General features: G+C 42.7%; 1 protein-coding gene across 1 annotated transcript in view; it reads right to left on the reverse strand.

The window, feature by feature from the left end:
* Nucleotides 1–2,318: 2,318 nt before the first annotated feature.
* plekhh1 (pleckstrin homology domain containing, family H (with MyTH4 domain) member 1) overlaps nucleotides 2,319–14,632 on the reverse strand; it is a 32,181-nt gene continuing 19,867 nt past the window's right edge. The window contains exons 10-30 of the mRNA XM_072365079.1: nucleotides 14,478–14,569; nucleotides 14,213–14,360; nucleotides 13,866–14,002; nucleotides 13,572–13,682; nucleotides 13,279–13,365; nucleotides 12,811–12,969; nucleotides 11,771–11,851; nucleotides 11,299–11,478; nucleotides 11,098–11,209; nucleotides 9,795–9,907; nucleotides 8,672–8,848; nucleotides 8,495–8,592; nucleotides 8,232–8,409; nucleotides 7,792–7,947; nucleotides 7,014–7,111; nucleotides 6,511–6,652; nucleotides 5,471–5,613; nucleotides 5,120–5,249; nucleotides 4,901–4,984; nucleotides 4,172–4,318; nucleotides 2,319–3,578 (exon numbers count right to left, since the gene is read on the reverse strand). Of these exons, the coding sequence (XP_072221180.1) occupies nucleotides 3,426–3,578; nucleotides 4,172–4,318; nucleotides 4,901–4,984; nucleotides 5,120–5,249; nucleotides 5,471–5,613; nucleotides 6,511–6,652; nucleotides 7,014–7,111; nucleotides 7,792–7,947; nucleotides 8,232–8,409; nucleotides 8,495–8,592; nucleotides 8,672–8,848; nucleotides 9,795–9,907; nucleotides 11,098–11,209; nucleotides 11,299–11,478; nucleotides 11,771–11,851; nucleotides 12,811–12,969; nucleotides 13,279–13,365; nucleotides 13,572–13,682; nucleotides 13,866–14,002; nucleotides 14,213–14,360; nucleotides 14,478–14,569 (2,726 nt within the window). The 3' untranslated portion in view covers nucleotides 2,319–3,425. The remainder of the gene's footprint in view (nucleotides 3,579–4,171; nucleotides 4,319–4,900; nucleotides 4,985–5,119; nucleotides 5,250–5,470; nucleotides 5,614–6,510; nucleotides 6,653–7,013; nucleotides 7,112–7,791; nucleotides 7,948–8,231; nucleotides 8,410–8,494; nucleotides 8,593–8,671; nucleotides 8,849–9,794; nucleotides 9,908–11,097; nucleotides 11,210–11,298; nucleotides 11,479–11,770; nucleotides 11,852–12,810; nucleotides 12,970–13,278; nucleotides 13,366–13,571; nucleotides 13,683–13,865; nucleotides 14,003–14,212; nucleotides 14,361–14,477; nucleotides 14,570–14,632) is intronic.

The following is a 14,632-nucleotide window of genomic DNA, read 5'->3' on the forward strand; positions in this document are numbered from 1 at the left end:
TTACTGCCGGGGGTAACAAAAGGTCCATCTATGCCACAATACTACAAACTTTTCCTTTAAATTCAGCATGATTTAAACTCCTATGGAGCATGTGGCTGGGATCCACATTGCAGCGTGGAAAAGGGGGGGAAAAAATATATATATATTTTCTTTGTTGATGAGAAATGAAGGCGCACAGAAATTCAGCAGCGAGCCCTGTAACGAGGATTTCATTTTGTGCGAGTGCAGCTATGGAACAACAAGAGCCTTTAGACAAGCTATAAAAACCTGGGATTTACGGCATATATTTGGCAGGAAAATGCCATTACCATTTTGACCCCCCCTGGATAAGAAAAAGCAGAACAGCTTCCACCCTTACAACCTCATCCCCAGTAAAACATGTACACAGGGAAGGCTGTGTACAACCAGCACAGAGGGTAACTATTTAGTTTATGGACAGAACAAATGAGAAAAGACGCTTTTTTTTTTTTTTATTTTAGTGACAAAGTGTGTAAAAGCAGTGCTCCCCCCCCACCGAAGAGGAACTTCGAGCACGATATGAATTTTCTTACGTTTGCATGAACTCTGCGTTCTGCAGCACTTACGGCCAAAAAGCTATTTGTGAGGAAAAAGCCAATGAAAGTCTCGCTCCGACATGAGCAAAATGCCAAGAAAATGAGCCTGAGAGGCGCACGACGCAACTGTCGAGACACGACAACAAAAAAAATAAATAAATCATTGAAAATCTAAACAAGTATGCGTTGTTCAAGACATTCAAAGTTTTACTCGTGGCTGAAGCAACAAAATTTACTAGAAAACGCGCTCTGCTATTAGAAATTAAACTACTTACATCACCATGGCGCCCATCGGTGGCACATTTTACTGGTTACATTAAAAAGGTTCCGTGGCGTAGCATTTTATAAACACGGAGCTCATTACACTGAATATGAATTATGACTGACAGCTGAATAACCGTATCTGGCAAATGTGCTGCCGTCCACAAAGTAATAAGTAGGCAAAGATAAGGATTTAACAAAAAAAACCAAAACAACCAAACTATTGTACCATTTATTTCATTACAACGCACACACCATCACACAAGCAACATGAAAACAGCATCATTTAAACATTCGTCGCACACAGTAACCAGACAAACATTCTCTCCTCTTTAAATTACTCGGCCTACACAAAGCGGCTTTTCCCATGAAAACGGAAACCTTTTCCCGGAAGCTACAGCCCCGAAAAGTGTTAAAGAGAAAATAAATAACTAGTGTGAAAACAAACGAGACAGTGGTTTATCCGTAGCAGTTCAAGTCATTCAAATAGTTTTGGTAGCTCTTTTAAAAAAAAAAAAAAAAGAAAATAAAAAGTTGATCTTTAGAACGCTGTGCGAGTGGTTTTAGTATGAATATAGAAAACGTGTCATTTCTGGACTGAACGCTTTCACAGAGGTCGTATACATACAGTTTCCCCACTCAATACTTTTCCTATCCCTTTGTCTTATTGTGAACCCAAGTATCATTTCATCAATAGCGAATGAGAGCTAAACTGTTGACATACTTCCATCTGTTCTTTTGGCCGGCTTTAGGCCACTCCACTGTCTCTTAGAAACCAGCAAAAAACAGGATTGTTCAATACGTCCGTCTGATTTATTGAGAAAATTCCATCGATGATTTTATGAAGAAAGCCAATCCCGTTTCAGAGTAATTATTGACCGACGGAAAATGGATCACCAAATACTTCAAACAGTCATCTGTTGTTAACAACAACACCAGCAATTCACTGGTTTCAGCCCCTCAGAGGACAGTGGTGACTTTGAAAAAGCAAAAAGCGCATTGAATTCAGTTACATTTGCTTTGTTAAGAGGACTTACAATGGAAAAATCTTTATTTCAAGTGTTTATGTATATTGGGCGTCTGAAGTCACTACTGACTCAGGGATTTTGGCTCCACAGATCTGAAAATGTAACGTTGAGGGTTTCTCCAGCCTCAAGCTTCAACTGCACATGGTGCTGGATTCACTGTACATCTTTAGTGGGACTCTTTTACTTTTTGCTGTTAACATCAAATCTCATCGTTAGTTAAACTATTCCCTTAACAAAAGACATAAATGAGCTAATAATATGCTTTACCAGTACCTTGTCTAATGTTTTATATCCCGACAAGGAAATCTGACTTCAAATTAGCATCTGGAATTTTTTCTTCTTTTTTTTTTTCTCTTTCAACCAATCAAAAAGTTAGACATTTCAGAAGAACAAACATTGGTGAAATATTTCTAATTTCTCACAACAGTTCTTAATGTTTGCTGCTAAGAACCATCAAACTAAACACAAAGGAATAGTGTGACGGGTCAGGCTGGAGGTGCCGGAGTGGATATGCGAGGAATAACGACGAGTTCTCAGTGGTGTTATTAAGCTGTTCGGCGGCCAACTTTTAACGAGTCGAGCCGCTCAGCGCATGACTCGCGACGAGTCTGAGCCTAAAAGAGAGATCAGTAGCCTAACGGCTGACTGTGGTCCTAATGCAGAAGAGGGAAGAGAATAAAAACTGCCAGTCAAGTGTTTTTCAATGAGTATAGCGTGTTGTAGGCTAATAACTGTATGCCTTCCCCGAGGAAGGAAGGGGCAGAGTGGAGTTGAGTGGGTCACCCTGCACCCCTAAAACGATCCGCTTGAGTAGAGGTGTAAATAACTGGAAGCACAAATGTCTGTTATTTTGACCAAAGCATATCACAGAGGTTTCATTAAGACCTCAGGAAATTATGTCAGCCTGTGAAAAAGGCACAATACGTCTCCTTAAACTTATCCGAATAGACTTCATGTCAACTTAAAATCTGGAAACCTGTTATGGACACTTACTATTTTCTGACATTTGATGGATAAAATCGTTTGCGAATGAACAGAGACAGTAATTATTAGTTTGTTAGTGGTAGATCTAAATGAGAGTAATATTAGAATGAGACTATGTCATATTAAGGCACTAACGTCGATGAAATTGTACTGTCACTTCCCACATTAGCCCCTTTCTAACTGGGCAATACCGTGAATGAAGCACTTTTGTTGACTTGACTAAGAATTACTGTGACACACAGCTGAGGTTCGTGACTAAAAGGCTCTTTCTCTATGTGAGGAGTGGCAGCCAGTCCTCGATCACCGCGACATCTTAACAGCAATTCCAGGCTCCAATTTCAACAGTTAAAAGCAAAGACCCGACACCAACAAAAAGCTGACTTGAAATGCTCCTCTTCTGAAATGAATCGTCTAATAACTGATTCTGTCATTTCTAAATGTCAGTCTTTATGTAAAAGAAAAATAAAATTTTAAATCTTGGAGTACCTGTACTTTAAGACTTAAAAAAATAAAAATCTGGATGTGCAACCCAGTGCACTCCAGGTGAATGCAGACTAACAGTAACTGCTGTCATGGAGCCCAGCCGTCCAGCCGTTCTTCACAGTAACGTGGGGCCCTTGGTGGTGTAGTTCATGGTGGGGAAGTGTCTGCTGTCTACATCCCAGTGGCCTTGAGGCTGGTGGGAGGCAGATGGGAGGCTGGGGTTCCAGTGGTTAATGTAGCTGGCCATGAGCAGAGTCAGCTCCAGTATCTGAGATACAAGCAGAACGAGGCAGATCAGAGCGGGCCTGATGGCTTTAACACTGCGATATGAATGCATTTCATTTGAGTCCGGGGAGGTGGAAACCCAGATTGGCTCAGAGAGAATGTGAAAACCTGAGAAACTCAAATGATCTACGATAAGGAATGAAGTTGCCATCATTAGCATCACCTTCAGCAGTAACATAACCCCGGTTTTAAAGGCTCCACTGAGATTCTGGAGCTAAAATATGAGAAAATCTGTTTTCCTCATTCGAGTTGTGCAAAAACAAGCGAAAATTGAGATTTTCTTCCTTTATCCGTATGCATTTCATATCCTTAAATACTCAATCTATCCAAATTTAATTTGTCTCTCAGCTGTTGAGGCTTTGAATCAGAAACCTTCGTCTTCAGACTGGCTCGAGCGCCACTCTTTTTTTTTATTTTTCATAACTGCCCCCCCCCCACGAGCAAATAGATCATCTTTTATTTTTCCAATCATCTTTCCACCTGAAAACTGCAAAAGTTTATATATGACTTGGCTCGGTTTTTGAACAAATAGTCAGTCCGACCAGGCATTTGCTCAGATGCACACAGGATACTCACCTTGGGTTTAGCTATTGCAAAGACCAACTTCTCCACACTCTTCTTCCCAGCTCCAGGCTCCCTCTGCTGGCTCGTGACCACCATGAAATCTTCCCCACAACCACCGAAGGTAATCACCGACTGGTAGGAGTACGTGACCAAGGTGTGCTGAGAAATGAAGGCGTTACCAGTGTGAGATTTGGAGAAGAACCGATAGAAACGGGGAAGCGCGTTCAGATTTGAATACTGATCCTGGACCAGCACGGGATTCATTTGTGCTTCTCTGAGTGGTCAACTGAATATGATGAAGAGTGACAGAGTTTCCGCTTCATTTCTCCCGCTTACATTCTGAAAGCAAATGTGCGTCAGGCCAAAGAATGAATTGGATCAAAAATGGGCTCCTGAAAATTACAGAGCTCACGTTAACATAGCTTACATGTTGGAACTGCTGTCTGTCAGGGTCAAATATGTCAAACTCTGAGGCAGGCCCTTTTTATTTTCCTTTGAATTTCTCGTACTTGGAACGCCGCAGAATAAAAATAATCCCAGACCAGTGGGTCAAGACAGCTCTGCAGCTGCGGTCTACCCAGCCGAGCAACGCAATTGTTAAAACCAACCTCGGTTTTTGAGCTTTGAAGTGAAACGGCTTGAAATGTCTGCTAAAACAGATTTTCTTAATTCTAAGTAAACGAAATGTTGTTCCGTTTTGCCACACTTTGTGGCGTTTCCTCGACTCTGTTTGAAACTTACCATCGTGTTGTCCAGGACACACAATCCGTCCTCACTGACTGCCAGCCAGACCTGGCTCTGCTCGATGGGAGAGGGCGGGACGGGCTGTGGATTGTGGGAAACAAACATTCTTTTACAGACGTCTTCCTCCTTGCTTTCAGGGTATCCTACGCCATCTCAAACTGTCCCAGTGTTGAATCCCAACACTGGGAAACAGGGAAGAGGTTGAACTATTTTTACCTTGGCACTGATGAGCTTGGCGCCAAACAGGGGCCATTTCCGAGCCACGGTTAGGTATATTCTCACACACTCGGATGCGCTGCACCCACGAAGCATTGACCACTTAGCGGCCAGACGCTCAGTAAGATCTCTGGAGGCAGAAAAGGAACAGTTGTGGGTTCTAAATGCCTTTTATCATCATTTGTAAATGCTTTTTAGTTTTTTTTAAATGCTAAAACTTTGCTAAAAAAATCTGTCTCATCTGACCACAATCAGGCAAAGCTACTAAAACAAATCTATACGAGGTAATACAGTCTTCAGGTTCCAGATGAGGAAAACATAGAACGACTTTTCCTTTTCCTTTAGTTTTACCTGAGCTGCTCTGAGCTGCAGTCCTGTTTGTAGCGTTTGGGATAGAAGCGCTCTAAGGCTTGCAGAAGAAGCAGCTGAGATTTAGACTGAGGAGAGCCGGCGGGGGAGGAGACACCTGATCGCTCCAAATCACCATGTTCCACCTTGAGGAAGGAGAACAAATCAAATGTCATGCGTTTTCATTTTTTGTTACTTTTCTAAATATAATCTTGTTTAATTACTTGGCAAAAATATATATATTCTAGTAAGTAATCACAAGGAGTTAGTTAAGAGATAAAAATTCAACTACAAATAGAAGGATCCTGTAAATTTGTATTGAATGGGACTAAATTGAAGTATTTTTTTCAAGAAAAATGGGCTGAGATATTGACCACTTTCAGTGGAATGTCATCACGGAGGCGCATGTTTGGCAAAGTCAAGATCCTAAACAGAGAAAATAAGCCTGTAAACTAAAGCAGTCGCCTGAAAGATGGATGAAAATTGTTCGAAATTCCAAGTGGATCGCAGCCCTGTGCCCAGACCAGAATAAGTTCAGGGTCCAGGCCAGTAAAATAGCAGAGCGAGGTCCTAGAGTGCACCCTCTGCTTCTCAAAATGCAAAACTCCGATGCTGTGTCAGAAGACTCAACTCTCAAAAGTACAAAGAGAACATGAATATAAGCAGAAGTAGCATTTTCAGTGATGTGTATCAGGCTACGCAATTACTCACTTAGGAATATGACAGCAGCTCAGGCAGACAGTGGCTGGAACTGATTGCACTGTGGGTTTGGGCAGTGTGGTTTATGTCAATAAATCTGTCAAGGACAGCTTCAAAATGTCGCTACACTTTGTATAGTGACAATAAAGTAATATGTCTTTGAATATTATTCACTGTATTTTTCAAGTTGCATTGTTTGCCTGATTTCTTCGAATGTAAATAAAAAAAAAATAAAAAAACAGGACAAAGATTTAACAATGGAAAAATGGATTTAAAACACCGCCGTGTTTAACAGGATGCAGGACTGTGGATGAGAAGTCAAAACGTGTGTAGTCTTTACAGACCTGCGCCATGAGGGCAGCCACCTCCAGAGCCAGCTCTTTGTTCACAGGGAAGTGGCCTTGCTGAACTTCATCATTCACCTGGTAGGCCAACAGGAGGCGCTCTCGCTCCGTCTCCCCTTTCACCTGAGATCTAAAACACAGCCTGCAGATGCAAAACAAGGACTTAGGTGGCGCGTAAGTGCATAGGAATTTTGAAAAGGCAGCTTTTCTTATAGATATTGGCCTTACAGATACAGTTTAAGGTCACTGAAAATAAATCGAATTTCAGAGATGGAGATGGGGAGAAGTAGAGATTTCCTGCTTGCGACATCACAAGCATGTGCAAACTGATACATGTAGCAATTTCTCAGAAAACACGAGTGGTGTGGGCGTAAGATTTGTATTTCAATATACAATAATATTTATTTTAAAAGGCTCTCTCTTTTAACAGCTTTATGGCCACATAGTAAAAGACGCCGCTGCTGTTGTGTGCACTCTGTAATTCTCACGCATAGAAATCATACCTGTTTTTGTAGGTTAGCCGAACAATCCGTGTCCCCTCGTTTTTCCCGGGATGCAGTTCCTTTAGAGCCTGCTCCCACTTGGAAATGACATCGCAGATCTGGCAAAGCGGATAAAAGTCAGTCTCGACTCACAAGTACAGATATTTTCTTTCTACCTAATTACTTTTAACCAGCAGAATGCAGTAGCTAAAAGACACTTGTCACATTTACGTGACACTTTTAAAATGAATTGCTGTGTTGGTCCAACCAAAACAGGACTTTCAAAATGCATGTGAACATTACTCTCAAAACTGGACAATCTCACTTAGGTAATGGTGTAGAAATTCAAATTAAGTTGCTCTCATTCACATAATTTTCTGTCAGACGACTAAAAGTGTCAGAAATTGTGACAGAAAACCAGCCCATTAAGACTATGTTTCAACTCACAGTCACTGATTTGATTACCTGATCATCTTAGTGCAAGTTAGAAGTGGTTTTGTCCTTTCTCACACAGGACACTATCGCAGTGTCGGACATAATTCAGATGATAAATGACGGTGCTCCAATCAAATTGCCAAATAGAGTATGTAACAATAGCTTGACTCAGATATCTGAGGGTTTTATTTAAAAACCGTTAGATGGTGTTGTATGAAAATGAAGAGGAAAGGCCACTGCTGGTATCACTGTGTCCTGTACCATCTAGTCTCTGAATGATCAATGAATCAAATCATTTGATTTGACACACTACCAGTAGCAAAAGCCTCAGTGATGCACACATGCTGGTGACCCACAGCCCTACCTTGGCTGATGGCTGCAGGCAGTGCTCCAGGTCTTTGCCCGATGGATCATCAGTGAAGAGGTCAAACCCTGTCAGCTGAGGCTTTCTCATGCAAATCCGCTGGTTCAGCGTGTTGAGGAACTCTTCCACAGTGGTGGAGCCATCAAAGCCCACCACCTGCATGAGCAATCAAAGCACATGTCTGAGCTGCTGGGGCTCAACGGTGTCTACACTGCGTGATGATGTAGTTGGAAAAACTGTTTACAGTTAAATAACATTAACAGCAAACAAGAAATTGCACATGTACTAATGCAAGATCCAAAAAAAAAAAAAAAAAAAATCTGTGTATTTAAGATGAAACTGTAAGGTAGGTGCCGCTTGAGAAAGAATCGGGTTATCGTGGTAGAATAACGACTGCAAATACCGTGACAGCGCACTATACTTTTGTAACCATGCTTTACCTGGTAGGTGTTGTTCATGAAGTGAACTGGGATGCTGAAAGGCAGTGAATGGTGGTAGGGGTTCCTGAGCAGGATGGAAACGATCTCCATACGTGACGGTTTAGCTTCCCGCTCTCCATTTTGTAAAGTTCGCTCCAAAGATCTCTGACAGTATATCGCATACTTCCCCACCTCAGTCCTGTGCGGCGAGGAAGACGGATGGAAATGTAAGCAATCACTAGAAAATAGGGACAATTTCTTATCATAAATCAGGCCTACTTCACCTGGGGTCAGCATTGTGCTGCAGGTACTGTCTCAGGTACCAGAGGAAATGCTGTTGAGGAAGGAACAGCGCCACACAGAGAGACAGCAGCTGCCAACACTACAGCAAAGAGAGAAAATGACCCTTAAATAACCCTTTAATGAAAATCTGTTCTGCTCATAATGTGCATCTCGCTGACCTGCGTGATGGAGTAATTGTGAGGCGTCCGGCGATTGGTCTGTTTGATCAGCTGGCAATATATTTCATTCTGCAGCTCCGGGTGGGTCAGGCACACTTGCAAAGCATTTTGAGCCAGAGATGTGTGGTAATCAACAGATGGCGACTCGACCAGAACATTGATGAAGAGCTGACAGGACTGCAGGGAGGAAACATTTATCATTGTCTGATAATTAATGCCACCAAGCTACCAGCAGGGGGAGCTAAAGACACATTAGGAAACGCAAATCTGTTCTGACAGCAGTACATTTACAATGGAACTTAAAGCAGTGGAATAAATACAACACCGGGTGATTTTAACAGACAGGTGAGGAATGATATATGAGCTTCATTATTTGGTTCTCACTCTTTGGGCCAGTTAAAGACAAAGAGCCCAGTCAGTCTCATTATTACTTCAAAGACATAAAGTAGGGCATGAACTTGAAAAGCGTGTCAACCCCATTCAGTCTGTTTCATTGTCGTTTGGGACAGTTTTTAAGGATGGCTGGTCAAAGAAAGGCCCGATCCATTCAGCCTTCAATGCCGCAGACCCACTGGAGTTGGTGGGGGTCTGAAGCAAGGACTGTTCAGGGAAGGGACTTCCAGGGAGGCACGTTGAGGGTTAGAGAGCTGAAAAGAAAAAGGAACTGCCATCTTCCTACAAGGTCCCCGTTCTTCTCTGATCCCATTTTTCCCTCCCATCCTGTGTCTTTCATATCCATTGCTGTCACTCTGAAGGCCCTGGCCTCCCATGACTCCTCTTAAAGGAGGGTTTCTCTCACACTGGCAGTAAACCACAGAACAGTTAGCCTCAATAAGAGCAGATAATTAAGGCCATTATCTCTCTGCCACACTTTTGATGAGCTGGGCCCCTCAGCCTTGAGCCTTTGATCTATTTTAGAGGCATGAGGGGATGAAGGCCAAAGAGAAAACAGGGGGCTACATTGGAAATAAACTGGAGGAGGATGGATGCTTCCTTGAACAGAGCCTATAGGATTGCAGACAGAACAGGAGAGATGGATTCAGAGAAGAGGATGAAAAGTAAGAATAAAAATGAAGTGGGGTGGAACAAAAGAAACAGAAGGGTCAGAGGTGAAGAGAGAGACCTTGAAAAGCTTGAGAGCTTCAGTCTGCAGAGCTTCAGATGGCAGAGTGGTGAGAGGCGTGCGCAGACCCTCCTTACAGAAGCTCAAGGCCTCACTCCTCCATAACACAGACTCTGGGAAAACACAGAGAGGAACATGCACACACATATATATTTAAACCCACACAAATAAGTCCACAGACAGACAAACAAAAGATCCAGTTTCAAAGCTGTAGTGACTTAACAGCTGAGAAAAGTCGTAAACTGTGTCTGCAAAGTTGAGTCGCTCTCCCATATAACATGGATCAAAATAACACACAGCATGCTACAGATGAATGTTGTATACACTTGTAGAGGAACACTGCATGTTTAAGGCCCTCAATAAAAAAAATCTATTCCAAAAGTATTCCAACTCCATCTGCAGCGTTAACTACAAAGCAGTACAAAAAATGTCTGAAAATGCTTGAAAAGTTACAGCTTTTACAGCCCAGTTTTGCTCTTGTTATTTTCAATACAAAACAACTTGAGGTTCAATGATCCAGAAACCATATCTGTGACTCCTCAAATAAAACCACCTTAATTGTTAGATCTCATCCATCTTTTAAGTCTACAAGCTTGGTTGTCGTTTTAACACTGTGAAAGATCAGGATGCAAAAACTTTCTAAAATCAGAATTTATTTTGAAAGATTGACTTCCACGCCATATGTTAAAACACTTTAAACAACCCGAGGAAACTGAGGGGTGATCTTCCACAGAAACAACACAGTCTGGTAAAGGAAAAGGAAAAAAAAAAACTGCTAAATGTGCCCTCAGTGGGATGCCCAGTTCAACTTCCCCTGCTAAGCCCAACGTAATGACACGTCCAGCTGCAGTGCCGGCATCGAGTGACCGGAACAGGCTGCAGGCTGGAGGACTGCGCGGCAGTATTACTAGAACAAAGCCAGTGGGTGTGGAAAATCTATATCGAACTGAGGGTGAACAGACCAGTAAAAGCTTGAAATCTTTTGGTTGCACTAGATTATCTCATAAGTTTCCAAAGGGCTGTTGAAAAAAAGGGCTTTTTTTTCAGTCTATCAAACTACAGACAGTTTGCAGAAACGGATTCTGAATTTAGAGCTAAATATATATTTAATGTCGTCTAATAGATCAGGCTTGTTATATTCCCTTTGATCCAGGGGTTGACAGGGGTTTGAAAGGATGGAAATGTAATTGTGACTTTCCTTTACTGTTAGCTCATATAAGCCAAAATGCCTTAAAAAACAAAGCAGTCATGACTTTTTCGGTTACAACTATAGCATCTTTATTGTAAAACAGACGTTTCCCACCTGGGTCTCCCTCTGCATCGAGGAGTTTACCAATGTGCTGCTCGTACTCCGTTCCTACTTTGAATGTTGCACTGCTACCAGCTGCCACAGTCAGGTGATACAACCACGTGTCCTTTGTAAAATTAAATATACAAGTCGTTATAGAAACGGAGAAAAACATATTCGAGTTCAATACTTGCCGAGACAGTTCTTATTCAGTACCTTTTCCTGCTTGGTGCCAATGAGCAGATAAGTAGGGCTCTGGTCTCTTGGTTGGACCACTAAGGTGCAGTGGGAGGAGAGGAAACCTCGACTGCCCGCCTCGTAGTCCTCGTCTGAATCGCAGGAGCGATCGACCTCCTGCACCGATGCCTTGCGCATCTGCAGCTGACCCAGAGGCAGCTGAGACAGGGAGAAATTCAGTGACTGGTAGAAGTGTATGATTTTAAAGACACTATAAATGAAGGATCAAGTGTGCTTAAGTGAGGAAACGTTAACTTTTTCCTCTGTAAGAAACAAACGGGCACTTGCTTCAGTTGCAGATTGTAAACATGGAGCTGCTGAGGAACATGTGCAAAGCCTTTTCCAGATCAATCTTTTACTCATTTTAAACAAAAAAAAAAAAAAAAAAAAACACAATCGGAGCAGACACCGTGAGGGGGAAATCAGGAGGAGAGATGATCTTCTTACAAACCTTGTCTTCCTGGTTGCGATAGTAGTAGAAAATCTTTCCAACCAAAGAACACCACACCAGTTTTGAGTGGCCATGTTTGACCTGCAAAAGAAAAACAACCGCATAGAACACACGAGAAAAGTTCCAGTACAAGCTCAAACACAAGTTGGCAAAGCAGCTGTAATGCATTCTATTGCAAATTAGATTAATAACAGTTTTTTTTTTTTTTTTAAATCAGAGATTTCTACATCTGAGCAGCAGATGTCCCAACTGTGGGCAGGCACGATCGCTTAAGATCAACCTTTTGGGTTGAAAGCAAAGAGACGACTAATTCCTGAAAAATTTAAATAGTCCATCCACACATCGACTCCCCCACTACAGCCAGGGATGCAGCTGGAGATAATATTTACACATCACTTTCTGATAAGGATTTCTCTCAGAGAGTTACAGAAATATGAACGGAACGATGATGTCACTCGAGGACGCATTCCAGACGAAGCCAGCTGCGCATCCATCAGAAGGGGTCGACGGGGTTGACGGCGCTTTGAGAGGCAGAACCATCAACATCATGTCTGAACTATCCTCATGTCACCACCACAACATCAAAGCTGGCTGGCAGGAAGAGTTTGGGTTGTTGGTGAGAAAACGTGAGCTCAGTCATCTCAGCATGAGGCTGTCAGTCATCTGTCAGGGACCCGTCATGCACACCCGTTAGAAGTGTCAGTTTCAACAGCGGACGGGCCTCTGGCGGCCGACTGGGTGGAATTAAAAGGGGAAATGAGCTCTCAAACATTCCGGCAGCTCGGATTTTGTGGCCGTGTCTGAGCGTGAAGGTTTTCAAGAGTCTGTCTGAAGAGTGATCTGTCAGCAGCTCCACCACCTCAGCGAGAAACCCTCTGTATCTTATAGTATATCTGCCTGAAAAGTTATATTAGGGCTGGAAATTAGCCATTTCTGGCAACAACATGTCAACCTGGCTCACCTTTATCTCTTATAACTGTAAGATGGCATGGCAAGGTAGAGTTAACGATCAGTTAAAATGATAAATGATGACTTCTGACCTTTGTAAGCCAACCTCTCACTGTGGGCTTTGCCCTCGTCTCCACGGTGACCGGGCTGCTGGCTTGGACTTTGAGTATGTTTTGCAGAACTCTGATCCACTCCTCCAGGATGTTGGGTGAGTCGGCGGTCAGATAGAAGGTCTTCGTCTCTGTAATTAACTGAAAGGGAGAAATGAAGAAGAAAAAATGCTAAACAACCTGGCTGAGATAGCATCACCATGTCAGACGAGATCAGAATCAGCTTCATAAGAGCCAGGAAAACATTCCTGTTGTCATCTTAAGCTGCTTTTCTGGTATGCTGTAGTAACGGTGTACCGCTACCCCAGTCTAAATCAGGCTTGTCCTTATGTTATTTATTCATTTAGCCATTCATTACAAACATTGGATCTTCACAGATAGTGTCTAAACTTTTAACACCGTCTTGGATGTCCTGTACAAACATTTAAGACACGTTGTGTTCCCACTCACTTGAAACGTCTGTGCTCCCTCTCCACGTGCTATACAGCAAGATGAGTTCAGCTCAATCTGACCCTGTGGTTTCCTGATCACGTCACTCTGAAAAACACACAAATCAGAACTTAAAACTATACAACTGCATTGACAGTAAACGCAATAACGAACATAGACGGTAGGTGTGCCTTGACTCCTGTCATCCACATAAACACTACGGAAACTGAGAAATATTCCAGCAATGTTTTCTGGGAAGATAGCAACACCTTAGAAGGAAGCAGACAGGAATGCTGGAAGCAAGATGAACTCACAGGAGATTTGTAGTAGAGGATCTCTTTATTCCTCAGGATGAACCAGCGACGTTTCCAGGCTTTTACCTGACTCCCCATCTTCAGCAGGTAGCCAGACTTCTCCAGGGTCTCCTTTAAGACAACCAGAACGAGAATAATTTCAACACATCTGACTGGTCACGCTGTACTCACCCAATTCCAATGACTGGATCAAACTGCTTTGACATAAATCCTCCCTGCTGGCCTCTTGATTGTAGAATACCAAAGTAAAGAAGACAGCAAAGGGCTTTGCTGAGCGAAGAGGGCTCTACTCACAGGCCCAGTGCTCTCACAGGAGTAGGAGGAGGTGCGTTGGACTTTATGTTCCGGTTCAGAGTAGTCACTGTCCAGGGAGTAGGCATCAGGAGGAATGGCATAATCACTTTCTGAGCTGATGGAGGACATGGAAACACCTGTGGCACAAGAAGCAGTCGTAAGCCAGCCGTGTTGTCTTGCTAAAAGCTTGTGTAAAAGGCTGGAAAGTGACTGTTGAGGCGAGTGCCAGCAGCATTGTTCATAACAATTTACTTACAATCAGGAAAATGTTGCCCATTGAGTACAACTGATCCACAAGTCAGTTTATGCTGATAACAAATGTTTTCACAGTGCTCTTTATTCCTCACCTCTCTTGACAGCACGTGGGCTCCCGGGAACGCTGCCTTTCTTGTCGGGGCTCAGGATGGACGTACGTAAACTGGCCAGAGAGCTGCTGTCGTCCTCCGAGCCAGAGTCATCATCTGGCAGAGGCACGCTGCTGATTTGAGTGGCTTTCTAGAAACATACGCAATAATCGTGAAAACACGGAAAACAACTTCAAGCACAACAGAGTGCAGTGCACAACTTATGTGAAAAACTGGAAAAGTACAGATAAGGAAACATTTTACTCACCCCTTTCAGTGTGGTATAGACGGGTACATTAATATTCTTATAGATCAACTGGGTGAACGGACCTGTTGCAGGATATTGGGGTAAGTTTGATCCTGCAACATAGAATTAGAATAGAATATTTATGTTACAAGCAAATTACATGCCAAGAATAACCA

This window comes from Leuresthes tenuis, unplaced genomic scaffold, assembly GCF_036924035.1.
Source record: "Leuresthes tenuis unplaced genomic scaffold, fLeuTen1.0.hap1 SCAF_15, whole genome shotgun sequence".
Taxonomy (NCBI): domain Eukaryota; kingdom Metazoa; phylum Chordata; class Actinopteri; order Atheriniformes; family Atherinopsidae; genus Leuresthes; species Leuresthes tenuis.